At 39.2% G+C, this 24,680-nt stretch overlaps 1 protein-coding gene across 2 annotated transcripts in view; it reads right to left on the bottom strand.

Moving 5' to 3' along the window:
* Positions 1 to 24,680, bottom strand: part of pex14 (peroxisomal biogenesis factor 14) — a 112,921-nt gene that overhangs the window by 56,599 nt on the left and 31,642 nt on the right. For both annotated transcript variants that reach the window (XR_014538041.1, XM_083569912.1), the window contains exon 3: positions 13,812 to 13,896. Coding sequence is in view for 1 of the 2 variants with exons in the window: in XM_083569912.1 (XP_083426038.1) it covers positions 13,812 to 13,896 (85 nt within the window). In the remaining variant the exon portion in view is untranslated. The remainder of the gene's footprint in view (positions 1 to 13,811; positions 13,897 to 24,680) is intronic.

Here is a 24,680-nt window from a genome sequence, read left to right as displayed (position 1 = left end):
AGATTTTGAACTGGACCATTGAGCAATGGAAGAACGTGGCCTGATCTGATGAATCAGGCCAGAATCACCTGGGGAAAAAATGGCACCAGAATTCACTATGAAAAGATAAGTCTTAGCTGACAGTATGAGGCTCTAGGTGATGGTGTGTTTGAAAATCTTGGGTTTCTTGTCTTTCATATGGATGTTACATGAAAAACATACAACCCACCTAAAATATTGATGCAGACCAAATACACCCCTTCAAGGCAACGTACTTCTCTAATGCCGGTGGCCACGTTCAGCAGGACGATGCTCCCTATCACACTGAAAACATTGTCCGGGAAAAGTTTGAGGAACATGACAACACAGAGCAATCGGTAGATTTGGCCTCCATATTCAACAGCTCTCAATCCGATTGAGCAGATCTGGGAAGTGCTGGACAAACAAACTGGATCTGGCAACTTGCAGGACGTAAAGGATCTGCAGTTAAAGTCTTATATACCGAAGCACACCTTCAGAGGTCTTGTGGCATCCACGCCTCGATGGGTCCGAACTATTCCGAAAGCACACGGAGAATCTACACTATATCAGACCGGCCGATTTAATGTTTATTTTATGCGTACACAAAAGTTTGGTGGAACAAACATGTTCCGCTAGATTTAGGAGTTTTTCTGTGGAGATTTGTGCTCATTCATAAATGCTTTAGTAAGTTCAGGTACTGATGTAGGTGAGGTGAGGAGGTCTGGGTGCGGTCAGTGTTCCAAATGAGCCCAAAGGTGTTCAGTTGGGTTCGAGTTCAGAACGCTATAGCAGGCCACTCAAGATCTTTCACTCCAACCCATGTACACCATTTATTTATGGAGCTGGCTTTGTGCACAGGGATGTTGTCATGCTGGGACAAGGGGAAGTCAGGTGTCCAAATACTTTTGTACATATAGTGCATCCTTTTGTAAACCTTAAATGTAAAGTTTCATTTCCAGGTTCGTGTAATTCCACGATCGGTGGAGTTTAGATTAATGTCGAATAATTTCATTGTATAGGTTTTTAAATATATATATATATATATATATATATATATATATATATATATATATATATATATATATATATATATATATATATATATATATATATATATAATTATTTTTTTTTATTTTTTTTTTACACAACTCATATTTCTGTGAAAAAAGTGGCTCTCTGTGCAGATTAAAGCATTAGAGAGCATGTAAATTACATGTGGAGGAGAGATTATTGTGTAAAGATCTGGCAACATGTAATCAAAGCGCTGCTTGTTTTCCCCTTCATCATCCGCGTTGCCTGCTGCAGGAATCCAATTTAAATCCCACTCCAGCATGCGACGCTATTGTTTTATTTTATGTGAGCTCTGACATTTCTGCTCGCTAATACGCAGCAAAATCGGAAAATATTTACATAAATATGACATTAAACTGCGTTGGAAAATTAAGATGGACACATGCTGTTGTTTTGGGGATGTGATTGAGTTGGAGCAGGTTATAGAGAGGTTCTAGGGAGGTCAGCCAATTGTTTTTTTCCTTATTTCATTTTTTTATGGACATGGAGCATATTGGAAAGGAAGTTTATTTTCTTTATACAAGTGTTCTACTGCACAAAACCCAAAGAAAAACAGAATCCAAGGAAAAAAAAAAAAAAGGAAGCGATTTCTCTTTCTGCTCAAATCACGCCTATTAGTTTCACCGTATCATCAAATGAAATGAAGCGCATCTGACTGGTAGAAACACACTGGGGGAAAAAATGGTCTGGCTATAGGCGAGCGTGCACCGAAATTTACGTACCATACATAATTAAGATGAATATCAAAGCGAGAATTGAGTCGGTGGTTAAATGGTACGGTATGTTTATAAATGGTGTGTTTAGGGCTTCTAACCATGACCTTGGTTTAACCTGAACCCTAATTAATGGGTATTAACTATAAACAGACCAAATTAAAGGTCACCCTCGTAGCTCTTATTTATGCTCGAGGACTGAAAGCAAGCTTTGACCATGTCTATCATTTTATTTCAATCAAACCTCGACTTCAAGTGAAAATGATAAAAAGATGTCAAAAAAGGAAAGAATGAAAATAAGACACCACTGCGAATGAGGGGTTCGGTCTTGTTGGAACTGCTTCTGTGAACTCAGCGGGGCTCTGACAGGAGGCAGAATAAAAAGGCAAATTTTGTGCGAAATTTAATAAAGTGAAATTGGCTTAAGATTACTCAGCACTTTGCCTGCAGATTAGTCTCCCTCCCTCCCAGCCTTCAAATTGCACGAGTTGCTTTTAAAGCGATACGACGTTGTGACATAATTACATTGTTCAAGGTGAGGCGCGCTAGAAATGGCTCTTTGCTGACACAAGGCCATTTTACACAACATGCAAATTTACAGACGAGAGCGGTGGCGGCGCTATTCAAAGACATAACTCTCGATGGGGACGTCCTTAACCAAAACAAATCAAGGTTAACGCTGCTGATCTGCACATCGACACATAGGGGTTGCTGCAACACCGTGACCTTGAGATCGGGATAAATTACGCTCGCAATCAAACAGCAAAACACGGCTCGGTGTGTTAACCGTCATAACTCCTTGTTTTTTTTTTGTTTTTTTTTTATAGAAGGTGCCTCGCAAAAGTAATCGCATCCGCGCTCTGTGTTTTGTTTTGTTTTGGCGCATTGCAATCTGTAATTAAAATGGATTTTTATTTGGATTTTATGTGTGGAATGAAAAGAAATACCTTTTTTTTTTTTTTAAAAAAGGGGAAAAAAAGTTGAGTGCACAAGTATTCACAAAACTATTTTCACAAAACATTTAAATACAGTCATATCTTATAAAACCTTATGAAAAGTCAAATAGTGATAGAAGATATGTTACATGATGTCAAAATGAATACACCTGCCCCCAAGGTCTGCAACACCAACCGATATGAAGACAAAGGAGCTGTCCGACAAACTCACAGACAAAGTTGTGTAGAAGCATAGATCAGATCTAAAAGTGTATATGCCTCGAGTAGCATGATTCAACTAATTATAACAGAATGGAAAGAATATACACTACTAATACAAACCTGAAAAAGGGAAGGTCTTTAAACCCCTGCTGGGGCGAAATAAATAACACTAATAAGACATTTAACAAAGACAACAAAGAGAACAGAAGGGGCTTCAAAGATCTACAGCAGAAACAGGAAATTCTGCCTATAGGACTACTTTAAACTGTACACGCCACCGAGTTAAGATTTTGAAAAAAGAGTTGAAAAAGATTTATTGCTGAAGGGGAGTTTACCAAACCACATTTGGCAAGGGTAGGGAAAATTGTAGCTCAGTGGTTAAGATGTTGGACTTCTGATCAGGAAATTGTTTAAAAAAATGGTTGGAACAGCACCAGTAAGCTGCCACTGCTGGGCCCTTGAGCAAGGCCCTTAACCCTCCACTGCTCAAGCTAAAAATCTGATCATTGTTAGTCGCTCTGGGTATACTGAGTACTCTTGGTAAATACCAAATGATATAGATGTAAATGGCAGAGAACAGAATACCAGGGTGAAGCGTGGTGGTGGCAGCATCATGCTGCGAGGACGCTCATCACCGGTAGAGACTGAAAACTGATCAGGATTAATTGAAAAATGGAGGACACGAAATACATGGATAATTCTTGAGGAAAACCTGTTTCACCTACAGCAGAACAATGACCCTAACATACTACAGTGGAACCCGGTTATCTCGCCCTCGGTTACCTCAACAACCCTATTAAGTCGACGTTTTTGAAGTGGAACCGCCAAATTCTCGCTTTTTCTAAGGTTATGTCGACTTTTTTTATGTCGCCGAACCCTGATATCTCGAGCACAAGGGGGGAAAATTTTTGCCATTTAACGTCGGTTATCTCGGTGCAGCCGCAGAAGAACTCGCGGAAGTGGCGGAAAAATCAAGCCTTACAGCTGCTACAGGTGTTGTATTGTATACTGGTGAATCTCTGCTGTTAGTTAGTGCTAGTGTTTTCGTAGTGTTAGTAGGGGCGCGGCTTTGGGAAGAAAAGAGCAGCCGTTGAGAGAGTGCCGGTGGGAAGACACGTACCGGGAAACGCATGAGCGATAACAACGACTGCCGTGAACCAACATATACCAACAATAACGGACAGTGAGAGTGTGGAAGTTTAAATAGGAGCTGGTGATGATGCTAAACGAGCACCATATGTGCGCGATTAAAGCCGGAAGCTTCAGAGAAAGCGGCCGAGAAAGCACCTGACACGCTGAAGGGGGCGTGGCAGGTGGATTCATGACAGATAAACATGTACTGTATGTATTTTTATAGCATGCCTTCATCAAACAATTCGCGGCAACGCTGTTGTGTAAAAAAAAAAACCTTCAAAAACACGTGCATGCACATTCTCATTTATTAACGCACATCATGTACATAAAGAAATTTCAAGCACGTTAATATATTGCCGCCATTTTGATTTTCGTTTATCTTGATCATCGGTTACCTCGATGCTTTTTGGCGACCCCCTAGGACATCGACATAACCGGGTTCCACTGTACTAAAGATACACCGGAGTGAATTATAAGTAAGACATTTTAGCCCAGACCTTAATCCGTTTAAGAATCTGTGGCGTGAAACTCATGGTGTAAGCGGTGACTGCAGCAAAAGGTGAAAGTGTTTATTTGTTTAGTCACTGGATGTTTTTTTTTGCTGTTGGTGTTCATGTCATAACGAAAGGTTTAGTCTAGGCTATCATACTGTGAACATTTCCAATCATAATTTTAATGCCTCCAGCTAATAACTTGCGTAAATGTACGTGATTTGACAGACGGACCGAGGATCTGACCTAAAACATCAAGCGTCTTAATGTTTTTTTAAACATTCAGACATTAAATGATTAGAAGCAAACGAGGTATAAATTCCACATTTAAAAAAAATCTAAGAGTCTGGACCAAATATGAAAAAAAAAATAATAATAAAAAATGTTTGGAGAATTAACTCTACATCATGTGGCCAAATCTATCCACATACTGTATACAGATCTACAGAAGCTCAAGCACACCCCAGGGACACACTGGTCTGGGAATTTAATTCTGTGAAGGCAAAATATTTCTATTGGCACTCAATTGTTCAGAGTAAAGGATAAGTCGGGCAAAATTTACAGTAGTGACAATTTAGCAAACTGATATTGCTAATGGATGGTGAAAGGAACTGTTTGGAACTGTAAGGAAATCTCAATATTTAGACATGCTAATGGTCCAAATGGTTGAGTATTCAAAGACATTACAACAGTAGAATATCACTCTATACCATGACACAAAAGATTAAAGCAGATATTGGGTTTTTAAAAGGATAAATGTTTATCTTTAATTACGTGCCATACATTACATATTACCACACAAGAAAAATGCACTTAAAAAAAAAAGTACATTCAATATTTTTCACTTCATTTCTGTAATTAAGTAAATTTTTCACACATCTGTAGTTTATCTGAATATATTTATTTTTAGAAACCAGTGCTTCACTGCATATTTTTTTACTATGTCATGCATGTAATTAAAAAAGCGGAATATACTAGCGATGGTAAATATTCACAGAGTTTGCATTTGTATTGTATGCATCTTTTTTTTAACACATTTGTGGGTAAAAACTATTTATTTCGATATAATTAGTAGGAGATGCGCTATACTTTTAGTATTTAGAAAGCGACCAATCATTTTTTACCAATATTTTATAATGTAAATTGATTTCTCCTCACTAACCCAGCCATTAGGGGGGCACAAGCCAGTGCACTCTTAGTGCCGGTCCCAAGCCCGGGTAAATGGGGAGGGTTGCGTTAGGAAGGGCATCCAGCGTAAAACATGTGCCAAATCAAATATGCGGATCACAAATGAGAATTTCATACCGGATCGGTCGAGGCCCGGGTTAACAACGACCGCCACAGGTATCGTTAGCCGACAGGGTACCGGTGGAAATTGGGCTACTGTTGGCCGAAGGAGGAGAAGGAGAGGAGGAAGACGTCTACAGAGACGGCAGGAAAAGGAGCAGTGTAGGAGAGTAGAGGTTCGGGTTGGTACTTTAAATGTTGGTACTATGACGGGTAAAGGGAGAGAGATAGCTGATATGATGGAGAGGAGAAAGGTAGATATGCTGTGTGTTCAGGAGACCAAGTGGAAAGGGAGTAAGGACAGGAACATTGGAGGTGGATTTAAACTGTTTTATCATGGTGTGGATGGAAAGAGAAATGGTGTAGGGGTGATTCTGAAGGAAGAGTACAGTAAGAGTGTAGTGGAGGTGAAGAGAGTTTCTGATAGGGTGATGATCGTGAAGGTGGAGGTTGAAGGGATGATGATAAATGTCATCAGTGCCTATGCTCCACAAGTTGGCTGTGAGATGGAGGAGAAGGAAAGATTCTGGAGTGAATTAGATGAAGTGGTAGATGGTGTACCTAGGAAAGAACGATTGGTGATTGGGGCAGACTTTAATGGGCATGTAGGTGAAGGGAACAGAGGTGATGAGGAGGTGATGGGTAGGTATGGTTTTAAGGAGAGGAATGTGGAAGGGCAGATGGTGGTAGATTTTGCAAAAAGGATGGAAATGGCAGTGGTGAACACGTATTTTAAGAAGAAGGAGGATCATAGGGTGACGTATAAGAGTGGAGGAAGGTGCACACAGGTGGATTATGTTCTGTGTAGGAGATGCAACCTGAAGGAGATTGTAGACTGTAAGGTGTTGGCGGGGGACAGTGTAGCTAGACAGCATCGGATGGTGGTCTGTAGGATGGTTTTGGAGGCGAAGAAGAAGAGGAGGAAAGTAAGGATTGAAAGAAGAATAAGATGGTGGAAACTGAAGGATGAAGAGTGTGGTGTGAGGTTCAGGGAAGAGGTCAGACAGGGGCTTGGTGGTGGTGAAGAGGTGCCGGATGATTGGGCAACTACTGCAGGAGTGATGAGGAAGGCAGCTAGAAAAGTACTTGGTGTGACATCTGGAAATAGAAAGCAAGACAAGGAGACGTGGTGGTGGAATGAGGAAGTGCAGGAGAGCATTAAGGGAAAGAGGTTGGCAAAACAGAAGTGGGATCGACAGAGTGATGAGAAAAGTAGGCAGGAGTACAAGGAGATGCGGCAGCAGGTAAAAAGGGATGTGGCGAAAGCCAAGGAAAAGGCATATGAGGAGCTGTATAAGAGGTTGGACACTAAGGAAGGAGAAAAGGATTTATACCGATTGGCCAGGCAGAGGGACCGAGCTGGGAAGGATGTACTGCAAGTTAGAGCAATAAAGGATGGAGAGGGAAATGTGTTGACTAGTGAGGAGAGTGTGTTGAGAAGATGGAGGGAGTATTTTGAGCAGCTGATGAATGAGGAAAATCAGAGAGAGAGAAGATTGGAGGATGTGGAGTTGGTGAAGCAGGATGTAGATAGGATTAGTAAGGAGGAAGTGAGAGCAGCGATTAAGAGGATGAAGCATGGAAAGTCGGTTGGACCAGATGACATACCGGTAGAAGCGTGGAGATGTTTAGGAGAGATGGCAGTGGAGTTTTTAACCAGATTGTTTAACAGAATTCTGGAAGGGGAGAGGATGCCTGAGGAATGGAGAAGGAGTGTGCTGGTACCGATCTTTAAGCATAAGGGAGATGTGCAGACCTGCAGTAACTACAGGGGAATTAAGTTGATCAGTCACACCATGAAGTTATGGGAAAGAGTAGTGGAAGCCAGGCTGAGAGAAGAGGTGACCATCTGTGAGCAACAGTATGGTTTCATGCCGAGGAAGAGCACCACAGATGCCTTATTTGCTTTGAGGATGTTGATGGAGAAGTATAGAGAAGGACAGAAGGAGCTGCATTGTGTATTTGTGGATTTAGAGAAAGCGTACGACAGGGTACCGAGAGAGGAGTTGTGGTATTGTATGAGGAAGTCAGGTGTGTCAGAGAAGTATGTGAGGGTGGTGCAGGACATGTATGAGGACAGTGTGACGGCAGTGAAGTGTGCAGTAGGTACGACAGACTGGTTCAGGGTGAAGGTTGGACTGCATCAAGGATCGGCCCTGAGCCCTTTCCTGTTTGCAGTGGTGATGGACAGGTTGACGGACGAGGTCAGACAGGAGTCTCCCTGGACTATGATGTTTGCAGATGATATTGTGATTTGTGGTGAGAGTAGAGAGCAGGTTGAGAAGAGCCTGGAGAGGTGGAGATATGCGCTTGAGAGAAGGGGAATGAAAGTCAGTAGGAGTAAGACAGAGTACATGTGTGTGAATGAGAGGGAGGGCAGTGGAGTGATGCGGTTGCAGGGAGAAGAGGTGGAGAAGGTGGAGGAGTTCAGGTACCTGGGGTCAACAGTGCAAAGTAATGGAGAGTGTGTTAGAGAAGTAAAGAAAAGAGTGCAGGCAGGGTGGAGTGGGTGGAGAAGAGTGACAGGAGTGATTTGTGATAGTAGGGTATCTGCAAGAATGAAAGGGAAAGTTTATAGGACTGTGGTGAGACCTGCGATGTTGTATGGATTAGAGACAGTGGCATTGAGTAAAAGACAGGAGGTGGAGCTGGAGGTAGCAGAGCTGAAAATGTTAAGGTTTTCGTTGGGAGTGACGAGGATGGACAAGATTAGAAATGAGTTTATTAGAGGGACAGCACATGTAGGATGTTTTGGTGACAAGGTGAGGGAGGCGAGATTGAGATGGTTTGGACATGTGCAGAGAAGGGACATGAATTATATTGGTAGAAAAATGCTGAAGATGGAGCCACCAGGTAGGAGGAAAAGAGGAAGGCCAAGGAGGAGGTTCATGGATGTGGTGAGGGAAGACATGCAGGTAGTTGGTGTGAAAGAGGCAGATGTAGAGGACAGGGTGGTATGGAGACGGATGATCCGCTGTGGCGACCCCTAATGGGAGCAGCCGAAAGAAGAAGAAGAAGATTTCTCCTCACTAAACTGTTGCTGCTGCCACGTGAATATGACGCATAGCAGCACTACGGAGACTTGTGAAGCAAACCCCGAAAGCCCTGTACCGAAACGGTTCGATACCAAAAACGTGTACCGTTACATCCCTAGTATTAACCAAGACATCCTGGTATTTATCCTAATTAGACAAAAATCTTGAGTGTAAAGTATAATAAATATTGATACCTAAATGTTAAAATGACTATATAAATGTTGCAGACACATTGAACAATCTCCATTTACTTTGACAGACGGCAAAGCCGCAACTTTCAAGCAGGGAAAAATGGATTAAGTGTAGAACACTGGGAGAAATATTATTAATGGGGAATGAGGGGGAGAAAGAAGAGGGGGGGGGGGAGGCTTCCAGGAAATCTCTGTTAATATCTGAGAGTTGAAAATACCTACACTATCAAAGTCGTGTCTGTTCGCTATTTTTGTTGGAGAAAAAACAAAGACTGTATTGGCGAGCGTTAAGTTAAAGGTCGGCAGGTCCATTAATGTATTTCCATCATTAACATGTAGTCCAGCTCTAAAAACACACAAAAAACTGAAACTGGATGCGGATTTGAAAACGGAAGGCGTTAAAGAGGAAACAAAGGAGCCATCGTTCAATATGGACTTTGTGCGAGCAGCGGGAGCGCGCTATGAATTATAAATTAAAGCTGACCTGCCGCTAAAGAGGTGCGCTGATGAGGGGAAATTCTGAGGACACTAGTCATAATAGCTTCATGAAGTGAACAAGAGCAGTCTGCAAATATAGATTTAGTCTCGTGTTAACTCGTCTGCTCGCTTTTCAAGCCTTCTGGCACTGTCCGGGTCCGAATCGCAGCGCTTTGTGGATTAATTAGTCACTCAAACACACACACATACACACACACACATACACACACACACACACACACAGAATTTATTAGAGGAAATGAAAGGAAAAATGATTTCATAAAAATGCTCTAATCTATGTAGGGCGGAAAAAAGAAATTAAAATATGATTAGTGATGTGGAAAAAACGTCTCCTGTGTGTGGACACCGCTAGTTTAATACCAAAGAAAACATACAAGCAAAAGCCCGAAATATGAGAAAGTCTCTCGCCTTTCTTTCTTTTTGAAATATAAATGCATCTTAAAGCATTGATTTTTTTTTTCCCCTGTTGCATTTTTCAATTTTAATTATATTTCATTGGTATTAATTAATGAATTAACCGCCAGTCAAGCAAAAGGGGGGGAGTTCTGACTGAGTACAGCTGTGACTGTCAGAGTGCTATAGCTCATCACAGCCATGACGACATTCAGTGTCTTTTTAACAGCTTTTCCACAACAGTTCAATAACTGAGCGATTGATTTGAGCAAACTGACATTTTGGACACAAGATGTTGCACAGTACTATTTATTATATGCACAATGCCATTTTCCCTTTATTCCAAATTATTGATAGTTTATCCACATTTCCTATTGAAATCCACTGTTTTTACTGTACTGTGTTGTGTTTTTTGTTTCGTACACATGCGCTTTATGTACTTCTGCATGTACGAGGGGGTTTTGGAAAATTTTCCGAGACTAGTTTTGTAACATGCCAACAGATGGCAGCACAAGGCTGCATGCACAGTCAAAGGGAGCACCGACCTTTATAAGTCAGTGTGCCAAAAGACATTGTCCTGTGTACATCAGGAGCTGTGAAACTAGCTATTCTGACCACATGGGTTACCACGTTCAAGTTCAAATTAATTTCTATACCGCTTTTTACCATCGACATTCTCTCAAAGCAGCTTTAAAACTTCGAATTAACACGTCTGCTATTCTGACAACGTGCGCACCCTGTCACCGAGCTCTGAAACTTTTGGATGCCACCTCCTATAACATTAATTGAGAATGTCACAAATTCTACTGTATTAACAGTTTTAGTGGGACTAAAATTTTACATGGTGAACGTCCCAATACTGTTACCCCTAACAGAAGTTCTATCAGAAGGCAGCTTGTTCAATCAGATTAGTGAACTGGAACTAACTGTTGATAAATTATATGGACAAAAGTTTGTGGACACCTGACTATGCATATGCATTTTGAACATTCATGACGTGAGAAGGCCTCTGGTGCAGACAACCTTTCGTTTAATCCTAAAATTGTTAAATTTGGTTGAGGTCAGAGCTCTGTAGCAGGCCACTCAAAATCTTCCACTCCAACCCATTTAAAGCATCTTTGTGGAGCTGCCTTTGTGCACATGGTCATGCTGGAACAGGTTTAGGTCTCCTACTGTACTTGAAGTAAAGGGAAAATGTAATGCTACCACATTCGAAGATTTTCTTTAGGATATCTCTTAAAAGTGAGTACACCCCTCACATTTCAGCAACCATTTTAAAAGACCTCTCAAGGGACAATACTACATAAATGAAATTTGGACATATTTTCGAGTAGCCAATATGCAGCTTGTATAGCAGTATAGATTTACTGTCCTCTGAAAACCATGCAAAGCCACATTCATCATGTTCATGTTTTTGTCTGCTTGACAGGACCAAACAAATTTGTGTATCTTTTATTAGAGCAGTTAAAATTTGGCACCTCATGGCAAAAATTCTCTGAGGAATTAAGATTTAGAATTGTTTCTTTCCACAAAAATGCCTCAGCTATAAGAAAATCCGTAATACCCTGAAACTGAGTTACAGTCCAGTGGTCAGGGTCATACAGAGTTTTTCCAGGAAGGGTTTTACTCAGAACAGGCCACGCAAGGGTCCATCAAAGAAGTTGAGTCCTTGTGCTGTGCGTCTGGTGCACAAGAGCAGCATTGCTTTAGAGGTTGCAGAAGCAGAAGGGCCGCTTGTCAGTGCTCAGACCATACGCCGCACACTGCAACAAGTCGGTTTGCATAACCATCGTCCCCGAAGAAATCCTCTTCTGAAGCTGGCTCACAAAAAAGCCTGCAAACAGTTTGCTGAAGAAAAGAGCATGAATTACTGGAACCATGTCCTGTGGTCTGATGAGACTAAGATAAACTTGTTTGGCTCAGATAGTGTCCAGCATGTGTGGTGACGTCCTGGTGAGGAGCACCAAGAAAATTGTGTCTTGCCTACAATCATGGTGGTGGTTGCATCATGGTTCTGGGGAGCTGTGGTACATTGGGAGAAACATGGATTCCAACATGTACTGTGACATTCTGAATGCCCTCCCTTCAGAAACTGATCCGAATGTCAGTTTTCCAACTAATCACGACCCCAACACAACGCCAAGATGAGAACGTCTGTGCTAAAGGTGAAGGTGATGGAGTGGTCAAGTATGTCTCCAGACATGAACCCTATTGAGCAGCTGGGGAGATCCTCAAGCGGAAGGTGGAGAAATGCCATGTGTCATCCAACAGCTCCGTGATGTCATTATAAAGGAGTGGAAGAGTATCCCAGCAACAACCTGTGCAGCTCTGCTGAATTCCATACCAGGAGGAATAAGGCAGTGCTACATAACAATCGTGCTCACACAAAATATTGACACTTTGGACACAGTTTTGACATGTTCACTTAGGGTGTACTCACTTTTGTTGCCAGTTATTTAAACAATAATGTTGAGAGGTTTGTCCCTAATGAAAGCGTCAGTGGCGACTATGGTGATGAAATACTCTCTTAGATGGCATTAGGAAGAAACCTTGTGAGGAACCAGACCCAAAAGGGGAAACCATCCTCATCTGGGTGTCGTTACATTCCATTCGTTACAGTTCAATCGTTGATAAGAGGCAACAGTTCGCAGAAGAACCAAAACATCTCCATATAGTGTATACAAAATGTGATTGTTCTAATACACCTTGCTTCTATAGTAAGTCCCTAATTAAACATTCAGAAGTCACATAATCAAAAACAGATAAATTCATAAAAATGCTAAATAATTCTGCAAGATGTTTACTTAACAATATTATAAGGAGCCTCCAGTGAGATCATTTTTTCAACAGGAAATCAAATGTCTCACTTCCTGATATGTTTAAAATATAATTTATTTGTTGTTGCATCACCTTGGGGTAATGCATGGGGAGGTTCAGAGGGATTAACAGTTTATAGCAGCTTTGTGGCAAGTGATAACAGGAACTAAATCGTCTCACTGGTGTTCATTAAACATTAAACGCAACTATAAAAGGATAAAAAGTAAGATAATAAAACATCTGTGATATAATAAAACTTGGGCTGTTGACTATTTTCCCTTTACAGCACAACACATCATGTGTTACACATTATGCATAATACATAGTTGGGTCAATGAGTTAAGTATAATATACTTACAGGGGGTAAAAAAAAAAAATACGCTATTGTTCTTGCAAATACAGTAATCAGTACAGTACTAAACGAGTCATTTTCCGCTGCATAATCCACCATTTTAATTCTTGAAACATGTCAAAGCACAATTAGTGTCATGTCTCCTGTTTTAATTCCGAGCGCAGATTAATGAATCGCGGTTTGATGCATTGTGTGGTGTACATCACGCGAGCATATTGATAAACAGCCCTGAATTTAGAGCGAATGCAAATTTGTGCTCACACCACACTAATCTAATAGTCGATAAAATGTTCCGATGGATTCCGGGCCTTTAATATTTATGATAACAGCTAAATTAAGTAAAAGCCTTAAAAATGCTGGGAGGGAAGCGTAATTGACAATTGCGCCGAATGTACAGGAGAGTTTGTCGATATTCATCATTCAGCGTCCCGAAGTAGCGGCGCGACGAGCAGGTCATTTATCTGCCTCGCGGCCGCGGATGAGCTTTATGACATGGGTGGGGTTGGGCGGGACGGGAGAAAAAAAATATATATATATATATATATATCGACCTTCTTGCTTGACCCATTAGGGCCTTCAAACCCTGGTGCCGACCTCTGACCCTGTTCCTCCTCTAAAAGCGAGTGGCCTCACAGGATTATCCTTATTGTCCAGGCTTCTGTTACGACTCACCTTTTTTCTTTAAGAACGCTTTTCTGGTAGCCAACAGACTCTGGCGGACTTTGGGGTTCTGCAAGAACTTCACGGCTGTAGCAATCTGTGAGGGTGTGCAAAAGAGAAAAAGGAGAGAGAAAGGAAAAAAAGAAAAAAATATCATAAGTGTCAAGCAACCTGCAATAGTCTTCGGCAAATGGCATGCTCAAAAGCTCATTACAAATAAGAGGTGGAATAATTCTTCCACGGGCAATTACTGTGCACGTCTCGTGCGCCGTGGTATATCATCAGCCGAGAGCTGGAACCTTAGAGAAACTCGCCTGCACAGTAAGTATATAGAGGCTAGACCACCAAACCACTTTAGAGATAAATCTAGGAAACGAGTGAATCAGCAGTTATAAAATTATCCCATCAAGGGTTTGCTGAATAAATGGGGTATGGACTTTAATTTGCCATTATCCTCTTTAAGACAAACTCCAAGCCTTAAGTGAGCAGGGACTGAAAATCTATACTTAATGCTGAAGTGCTCATCTGTATCTAATAAGTGCTGAATACCTGGCTGAAAACTTCAGCGATTCTTTAAGAAGAAAATGCATTATGATTAAATAACTGAGGCTGCATGTTGTAATGACCATGTGTTAATGCACTAGAAAATTAAATATCAGGACATATGTAGTTGTAAGTGCAGTGGGGTGTTGATCGATTCCATCCTGTTTTCCTTCGAGATGCCCCTTAATATGCCACTTTAGCATGCTTTCTGCAAGAATAAAAAAAAATAAAAAACACCTCCTTCCTTAAACGCCATTACGGCATGAATTTGAAGTGCGGGTGAATAGGGGTGGGAGGATGTGGGGAGGGGGGGGTCTCCGGAGTGCAGCTTTTAAAGAACAGATAAACATGAAATAACATCTGGAGGTAGGTGGAAGCGCACACTCAAGCTCAGAGCCGAGCAGCTCTCGTTATCGCACCTGTGGTCCCCGTGATTCAATTGTAAAAGTCATCCCTCTAATAGGTTGAAAGGTTTTGATTACTCTTCTTTTTCTTTAAGCGGGGCAAAAGATAAGAAGTGATTGAGCACACTTGTCTGGGGTAATTCATTTTAGGTAATGCATTGCATATACTAAAGACCTGTTTCAATCCAAAAGAATTGCATTTTGAAAATAGGGGGGCCGAGGACGACGTGGGACGGCGAGGCGAAGGCGAGGCGGCCATGAACATAACTCTTCGAAAAACAAATAAAGACGCGGTGAGGAGGAGAACACGCCTTTCCCAATCGAAACCTGTAATATCAAATTGGGCTTTAATTTTCACTACACTGCCAGACCTGGTCCACTTTTTCAGGTGCCCCAAGCAAAGTACCGTATTTTTCGGACTATAAGCCGCTACTTTTTTCCCACGTTTTAAACCCCGTGGCTTAAACAACAAAGCGGCTAATTTATGTATTTTTCCTGGGTTTTTCCCGGTTTCACAAACTTCAAGCCAAAAAACTGAACCCCATAACATTAGACCAATGAAATTTCCGAATGGAAACGAAAAAACGCACCTCACCTGTGTTCTGAGCTGCACGGCATCGGGAGAAAAAACCTTTTTTTTAACTCACGGCGATGCCAAAAGATAAACTCCTGAGAGAAATAGTTGTGAAAGGAAGGAGGAAGACATTGAACAATGACTTTCTTGGTAGGCTACTGTTTAGATACAAGTCGTTGTAACGCGTTGAGTCTGGGTGAAGGGAGAGCTCGCTAACTCCAGTTGCAACAGAAATCATATAAGCACAGACAGGTTTCCAAAACCCGTGCTTTTTTATTATTCTTGGCAACAGCGTTAAGGGTTAGTCAAAAAAACTTAGAACTCAGCATCAGAAAATAATAAGGACATAATCCTCGTCTTGAACACACACAGTAATACCTAAAGAATGCAGTGGCAGGCTATTCCCAAAATACCGCTATGCTCCTAAAGGAAGCGCAACATATTTTACCCGTTACACCGTGTGTAACGTGTCTTTCGTTAAAGCCTGTGTAAAGTTAATTAGTGTAGACACTAATGCTTATAGACAGGTGCGGCTTATTTGTTAAAAATAAAAAAATATTTGTAAAATTCAGTGGGTGCGGCTTATATAGGGTGAAATTACGGTATACATGTTACACCTATTCAATTAAATATCATTCACTTTGACAAGACATTGTCACAAGGTTGCATACCAGACGCCATTATTTTTTATGAATATTTCCTGAGTTATGAAGTACTGTATATAAAACATAATAAATAAACATTATTCATTTAATCCAATTTCTTCTGAATGGCACTTTTAACAATGGACATTGTCCAAAAACAGCTATACAAATCTCAACATATTTCCCTAAAAATGTATCTCTAAAGAACGACCCAGTGGAGACAGTGGCGAAAGAAAAACTTCCTAGGAGTAGGTTTGCGCGTGTACCACATCGTCATCTTCACAATACCATCATCGGTAATTCTAAAACAATGGCAAAAAAGTGCTATAGTTATATTTCTACAGACGTGCAAATCCACATCGGGAACGATTCATGAAAGTGTTTTGAACTCTCCGATATTAACAGACAATTCCTGGTAGTCAAACCCCCCCAATCCCCACCCCCACCCCCCCGCTCTCTCGCTTACTGCCATGGTAAATGGAGAATATTTGAAGTTCAGTAATGTGAAACTAAATCTAGCAGCATACGTTTAACTTAGCTAACATCAGAGAGGTATAGATCATATACATTACATCACTATATTCATTAGCGCTGAAAACAGTTTCAATGCAGCTCGAATGGAGCCAAACTTCCAATGTCAGATCTAACTTTTGATACATAATGATATTGGTGATGATTATTTGGAATTAATTGTGTATTTTATTTGTTTATTTGCTTTGCTCTCCTGCTGAAACAGATATTTCTCCCTCCTGCACTTTGCGCAGCACTGAAATTAAGAAAATGCCCGTTTGTTGATTCTGGACAATTAAATCGTCGATCATAAGATTTCCAAATTACATTTGCCAAACATCTGTATATATATTGCACACATGTACATAGGAGTTTTAGTTACTGAAATAAACAAGTATTTAGAGAGGAACGTGGTTGTTTGTATTTTCGCTTCTGTACACCATCATGAAGGGTTTGAAAGAAAGCAATGAAGTGCGGACGTTTTGCTTGATCGTGCACTTGCTGGTCTTTATTTTGCTAGATGTTGTTCTTAGTTGTTGTTTATTTATTTATTTTTTTTTATTTTTTTTTATTTTTTTTTACCACAAACAGATTTCCACTATCATCCAATTTACTTCCAGCTTTAATGGTGTTTCTGACCTCACCAGTGTGTGCATTCCTTCTTTTAGGATTGCTGATTTGGTCACTGTATTACACCTCGGGTTTTTTATTTTTAGCCTTACATTTGCCGCCTTCACACCTCACTGTAATTAATAGTATAAGTTGGCTAACAAATGTAAATTCCACTTAATGAACAATGAACTTTTTCATTTAAGCTGAAAGTTAACACTTTAATCAGAAACCTGCAGAAACTGTGGTGTCCGAATACTTTCGGATGGTGTGTTTTGCCAGGAGTTTATGCTGTACATTTTTTTTTTTTTTTTTTCGAGACGTTTTTAAACAGTGTAAATTAATTATTTAGGATTTCATGAGGTCCTCACCAGACTTCTGGTAGTGTTTTATTAATTGATTTATTTTTTAATAAAAATGTGCATCTAAACTTCATAAAGTGGACAATGATATAGGAATTACACAAACCTTGAAATTAAACTGTACATTGGAGCAAAAGATTTAGTATATGGACAAAAGTATTGGGGCACCACACATTTGCAGCTACATGTGAGGGGAAAAAAAAAAACAACAGATTTGTAGGCTTATCTTAAGTTGTAATCTAGTGTACCACTGTAGATTCATTCACTGCAAGAGACTCGAAGCAAATGTAAATGCGGTTCTTCTACAAACTGTTACCACAAAGTCAAAAGCACATAACTGTATACAGTGTCTTTGGATGTTGTAGCATTCAAAAGTTTGCCTCGCTTGAACTAGAAAATCCAAATCTGTTCCAGCATGACAGCGATCCTATACACAAAGTCAGCTTCATGAAGATATGGTGTACACGGTTTAAGTGGAAGATCTTATTTGGCCTGCTAAAGAGCTTCAAATGTGTACCCTATTGAACACCTTAGAAACAACGCTGACTGCACTCGAGGCCTCCTCACCTACATCAGTTCCTGACTTTACTAACACCCTTGTGGCTGAGTGAGCACAAATCTCCACAACCATCATGAAATCTAGTGGAACAGAAGAATGAACAGTAAATGGGGACTAAATGTGGAATGAGATGTCTAAGAATCACATCTTACACATGACCACACGTCCACACTCCAAGCTCACACTGAGTAACAGGCATTCGATTTTTCACTTAGCTCTGAACTCGTATTCCTTATTTTTTTTGTACAAATAACATCCCTAATATTCTACTGTACGCTTCTGTTTGTGCCACAGGATTTCCTTGAGTTTCCTTAATCGCAGGTCTGTTGTAAGCGGATCTTTTTCCGTATAATCACTGCATACAAATTACACACTGCACAGCGTGTATGCGAGTCACATGATTAAAGAACGAACGACTCGAACTAAAAGAGTGTAAAAGGAAACTACTCAATTCTGTTTCCTGTACATAAACTACGAAGATTTTGCGTTGCTTTGCTCGTGCGCGTCCGGTAGAAAATGAACGAAAAATCTTTCTCTCTTTGGGACGACTCTTTCTTTTGAGTCACATTAAATACTCGTTTAAAACTAACGTTCACGACCCGTCACTGCTACAGTGCTGAAATCCATGCGAGGGTCTGAAATGGCTTGCTTGAAATTTATAAAAATGTTTTTTTTTCCCCTTTCACCATCACTTTATCATTTGATTAGACGTGACTCAATCAAGCGTTCTTTGAGGAGTTCTTTGAGAACACCAAACAAATAAGCAAGCAAACAAATAAATAAAAATTGTTGCAAACTGTGTAAGGTGCAAGCGTGTTAAACGCAGTCACCTGAAACCTGACAGCGGGTTATAGATTGTGAGTAATAAAAACCCCAACGCAGGTTGAAGCTGAACCGTTACGGTAACCTCACGCACACACACACACACACACACACGAACACACACAAAAGAAAGCGTACATTCAAAAGATCAACTTCAAAGAGGTTTCAAATGCGAGATGAAGACTGAAATGATTCAAACTAATGAAACCTCACAAAAGAGAGAATGTGTGCCTGTGTGCGTGCGTGCGTGTGTGTGTGTGTGTGTGTGTGTGTGTGTGTGTGTGTAGCTGTTGGCCCTGGATTAAACAGCTAAATGATTCAATCCCTTAATTCAAATATTTGTGTGCTGGTCTGGGAAAACCCTTAAGATGTCACTAGGAATGAATTCTGGAAAATGTCCAAAAGAGATCAAGAATTTATTTTTTTTTCTTCAACGAATAATACACATTTTTGAAGTGGTTTTAATAACGAGACTTGGAAATGTTTTTATTTAGTCTACTTCCTGCCCTTGTTTTGGGGGGTCTGCCCTGTAGAGCTCATGCGGTGTACAGAGATGAGTTTAATACTGCTAAGTGAAGTCCTTCTGTCTCAAACCGTTCTCAAATCTTAGTAGCTGAGTGAGCTCTCGTCACACGGCGAATGTCAGGAGGTTAGATAGCGACGTGTCTAAACAAAACTGACACCTGCCTGATCGGTTCAGATCTTAATCGGATTTGGGCTGTCCAAACGTCTACGCACATTCCGCCTTAAAAATGACGTAATAACGTTAATACCGAGAGATTTAGTCAGCAAAACACAAAACTGACTGGATGAATCAGCGATTATTTCCTACGTGTTGAGCACGGATCGGTCGAGCCGAAGACGATGAGGTATAAGTGGATTCGGTTACAAACAATGGAATCGGAATGAAATCTTAAAAAACGCGGTTTTGATCTTTTTTCACTTTTGAGGGGTGGAGGGGGATTTTAAAATGTTCTAGCTTTACTTATGACTGCAGATTTACAATACAAAACAAAAATGCATTTCAGGTCAGGAAAATCTGTTGTTTAATAGAAATGCCGTTACGTAATGGGTTTTCCCAGGCCGTTGTACTCATTATAAACACTACAGATGACACCAAGCAGAAAAAAATAATAAATGGTGGATCGGATTTCTGGTTCTGGATCGAAAAAGTGGTGGATGAAGTACAGCGTTCCTGTGCTTGAGTAAAAGTACTATTCTTCGGCTTTAATATTATTCCAGTAAAATACCCGAGTAAAAGTACTTGATTTTGAATGAACTTGGGTATCAAAAGTTAATGACAACTACAATTTAATAACTTCTATTCTCCTGTGATTCATACCTTTATAAGGAGAGAGATTTCTGTAGTTTTAGGCTCACAGTGAGACCCCTACACCACACACACTCTCACCAGAACCGCGAGGTTACGCCTGGAGCCTCACAATCGGGTTTCGACTAACGCAGTTTACATACACACTTCAAAGTAACGAGGAACGGTTTGTCTTTCGGAAATGTAGCGGAGCGTAAAGAAAGCTATCACGCATTCAATTATACTGAAGTAAACGTTTCTTAAGATGAAAACACTGATAAAATGTATGTAGTATTAATACTGTTACTGTCCACCACTAGTACCAAACAAAGATTAGACCTGGATTTAAAAATAATAAATAAAATAGTTTTCTGGAATAGTATAGAAATGTTTTTACATAAAAATTAACATGACTGGTTTGTCTTTTATGAACAATTTTATGATATTCACAATTAAATACTGTATACCACTAATTTCCCGGTTTGAAATACTTCTACACGTATATAACTCAATATTCTCTTTCAAATTTATTGTACAATTCTACCTTGATTTTTATTGTAAATTCTATTTGATTTCATTTCATTAGAACTTTTTTTAATTGTAATTACTTTTTGTTTGGTATAAATTATTTTTTTTTATTATACTTTTTTTTTTTTAGAAGTCATTTTCTTATACAGTTTTTATATATATTTTATTATTCATTTTTATTTTTATACCATTTTATGTCATGTTGCGTGTTGTAATGCGCATGGTCATGTACGCGCAGCATGAATGTACATGTAGTAGTTTTTAAAGATGAGTATTGCCTGATAAAGGATTCAGTATTGGTATAAACCTTCCATGATTTTCCTATTGGTTCTATTGGTACAAAACAAGCACTAATATATATACATATATATATATATATATATATATATAAAATATATAACAGCGGGTCAGACTGTCTGTAAAGGAATATATATTTAAATACTGAATATTTTACTGAATATTTTCTATAATATTATACATGCATATATTTGCACTTGTATATTTTTCTCTATTTATTTTGTCTATTGTCTCTTGTAAGTTCTAAAACGGGAATTCCCCAGCCGAGATTAATAAAATGTCATCTTATTTCATCAAAAAAAAAAAAAAAATGTTCTGAATCATTTCATTGTTTTAACAAAACGATCGGCGGAAATGACCCAAGGTCCGCTGCTGCTTTTACGGCTTCCGCTGACGGACTGGCGTTTCTTACAAACACTTGCCTAAGAGATGAACCTCAAAGTGGGATTACAAATAAGGCAGATGTCCATTTATTTTTCCCCGAGTGTTGCGCGTGATCTACAGGGAGCAGGAAAGTGCTTTTCTTTGCAGATGACATAGCTGCTTTATGCAAGTTCCACTCAGACATCTCAATCAATTATAACCACATTGCGCAGATTTTAGTCTTGTCTAGTTATTGACGTATAGATCACGCGCGAGCTGTAGTGTAAGGTAGCAGCACGCAATTGTGCTTTTAAGCACCAGAGCTGCATCACTCTAAGTCAGTACAAGGCACATTTGCTTTGGCAGGCCAAATATTAACCTAAATTAAAAAGGTGGCTGCATGTTGCTTTGCTGAATACCAGTAAATACTCTTTGTTAATAACCATTATTTTCTAGTGTTTCTTGTAAGGCTAAAATTGCTAATGCACTGAAAGTGCTCTGTGTTCTAACCAATAATCTTTACAAATGAGATAAATGATCAAGTGTCAGGGCGCAACTTAAAAAGTGGCGAAAACTCAATCAGAGAGGCCGAGCGGCGTTTAAGCGGCATGCCTGGAGACAGCGCTGCCACGGCGAGCCTGATGACTCGAGCAAGTCTCACAAATCATACAGCCATCTTATTGAGTTTGGATTGGACAAGGCTTTAATAGAGCACTTTCCCCCCCCTCCTCACTCTTCCCCTTAAATTTGGAGGAAGAAGCGCTATCCCTCATCCTAATGACATCTGACCTGCCGTGCTCTCCGTGTTTCTTTTACACGCCTGTTCTGATGCTTTTACATAAAACCACCTTATTTATTGACAGTGTACACTTTGGCGTGTTGCGGTTTGGGTTGTGACCTCACCTCTGCAAAAGATGCCCACATGTACAATAGCGCAGAATAGCAAGAGTACTGAATACTGAATGTAACACATTTGGCGAATGGGATAACCAGAAAAGGGACTTCTTACTGACATCATTTAAAAAGAAACGTTTTTATTTGGTTTGTAGAAGTAAACAAAATGCAGATTCACGGTCATGTGATGCACTTTCGATGCTACGTATAGGTTTTCAAAATTGAGACGCAGACTTAACAACTGGTTAATTAGCAAGCAGAGACAATTTTTTTTAATCTGCATATCGTAGCTAAAATCTTGGCTTGTTTATTTGATTTGAAATTTCATTCGATTTTGTTTTTTTTTCAAGTTTTCGATCGGTGAACCTCTGCCCAATTTTACCTCTGAGAGAATTACAGAGAAATGACTTTGCCTCTCTAAGATCATCACCAATCATGTTACTAGTTTGCTGCCTTTTAACCGAATTAGTTGCAAAATACAGTTTCTTTTCAATAACACATACTTTTCCAGCCCCACTCAACTTTTTTGGGATGTGTTGTGAGCAAATTCGAAATGACCTCAGTTTTTCTTTAAAATGGTACATTCCCTCAGTTTAAACATTTGATATGTTCTCTAGGTTCTATTGTAAATAAAATATGGGTTTTTAACATTTGCCAATCATTAAATTCGTTTTTTTATACCAGATTTCACTTTTGGGTTCGGGATCAATTTCAATTAAATTTGGACAGTTTTTTATAACAATGGACCCTGTCAGAAAGCGGCTTTATAGGAATAAGTAGATTCAAAATATCAAAGTGAAATTTAGAAATTCATATAACTTTATCTCTAAAATCATAAACCTGATGTGCTCCTGAATCCGTCATAATGCTATGAACTACCCAGATACACCTTATAATAATCTGATATTTCGCTTACAGCAGCCTACCTACTCAGTGAGCTCAATAATAAATGTAACACTTGTAATTTTTATTCAAATAATTACAATTAACTAAAAATAATATATTTTTGTTTTATTATTGTTGATACCAGTATTTTCTTTTATTGCTTCAACAGTTTTATTGTTTAACTCTTAGTTTTACTTTCATTGTTTAACACATTTTTTTTTTATTTAGAATACAATTTATTATTAGAATTAGTAGAAGTAGTAGTAAAATCTAGTTTGGTTCTATACAATGTTATATATATAATTATATACAGTACCGTGGAAAAAATCCAAATGACAAAAAACATGCTGTGATGTATTTAAAAAACACAATCAAATTAAACATTTCTACATAAAAGCGATACTCTACAAAACAGTACAAAGTAATGTAACGAAACGAAACCATGTCAGTATCACTCATTTCAGGTAAACTTTGTGCTGTTTATAAAAAAAATTAGCTGGTGAGGTTATCTGAGCATCTTGGAGAATCTGACACAGTTCCTCTGGAAACTTTGACTAAAGACACTGCTGTTTTTCTATCTCTTTATGAAAATGTATTTAATTATTTCTTTTTTGCTATAAAATATGTTACAATTCCGACACATATTTTTCAGTAACAAAACATTTAAGGGTGGGAAACTGGTCTCTGAACATTCTGCATTCAATAAGGCAGAAGTCAGAAAATAAAAAAACAAAACTAAAAAAAAAAAAATGGGGGTGCCAAGGCTTTTGTATGCATGAACATACAGAATTGCATGCATTATATATATATATATATATATATATATATATATATATATATATATATATATATATATGTGTATGTGTGTAGAAAATTTAATAATTAAAAAAAGGGCTAAAGTGATTCAATAAAACTGCCATAATGTATATACACTATATGAACAAAAGTTTGTTCAACGATTTTGTATATGCATTTTAAACATCCCATTCCACATTTAGTCCCTATATACTGTTATAAAAAGCTCCATTCTTCTGGGAAGATGTTCCACTAGATTTCGGAGTGTGATGGTTGTGGAGATTTGTGTTCGTTCAGCCACAAGAGTGTTAGTAAAGTCAGGTACTGATGTAGGCGAGGAGGCCTCAAGTGCAGTCAGAGTTCTAATTTATTTCTAAGGTGTTCAGTAGGGTTGGGTCTTTAGCAAGCCACGTAAGATCATCTACTCAAGCCCAAAAAAAGCATATCTTCATAGAGCTGACTTTGTGCACCATTGACATGCTGGAACAGTTTTGGGTCTCCTAGTTGAAGTAAAAGGACAATTTATGCTACTATGTCCAAAAACATCATACACAATTGCGAGGCCCCAGATGTTTGGTAACAGTTTGGGGAAGAACCACAAAAGTCAGGTATCACACTACCTTTGTCCATATAGTCCTAAACTAAAAAATGGGTGGTATTTTGTTTAGAGATGCTGCCATCTAACTACTGCATATAAAAAGAAAAACGTCCTGCTAAAGAAATTGTATGGAGCAAAGCAGAGCTGAAAAGAGAAGGAATTTTTTTTTTTTTTTTTTAACATTT

The sequence above is a fragment of the Silurus aristotelis genome (assembly GCF_946808225.1).
Source record: "Silurus aristotelis genome assembly, chromosome: 19".
Taxonomy (NCBI): domain Eukaryota; kingdom Metazoa; phylum Chordata; class Actinopteri; order Siluriformes; family Siluridae; genus Silurus; species Silurus aristotelis.
The sequence above is the reverse complement of the archived record's forward strand: the minus strand, read 5'-3'. Positions and strand labels throughout refer to the sequence as shown.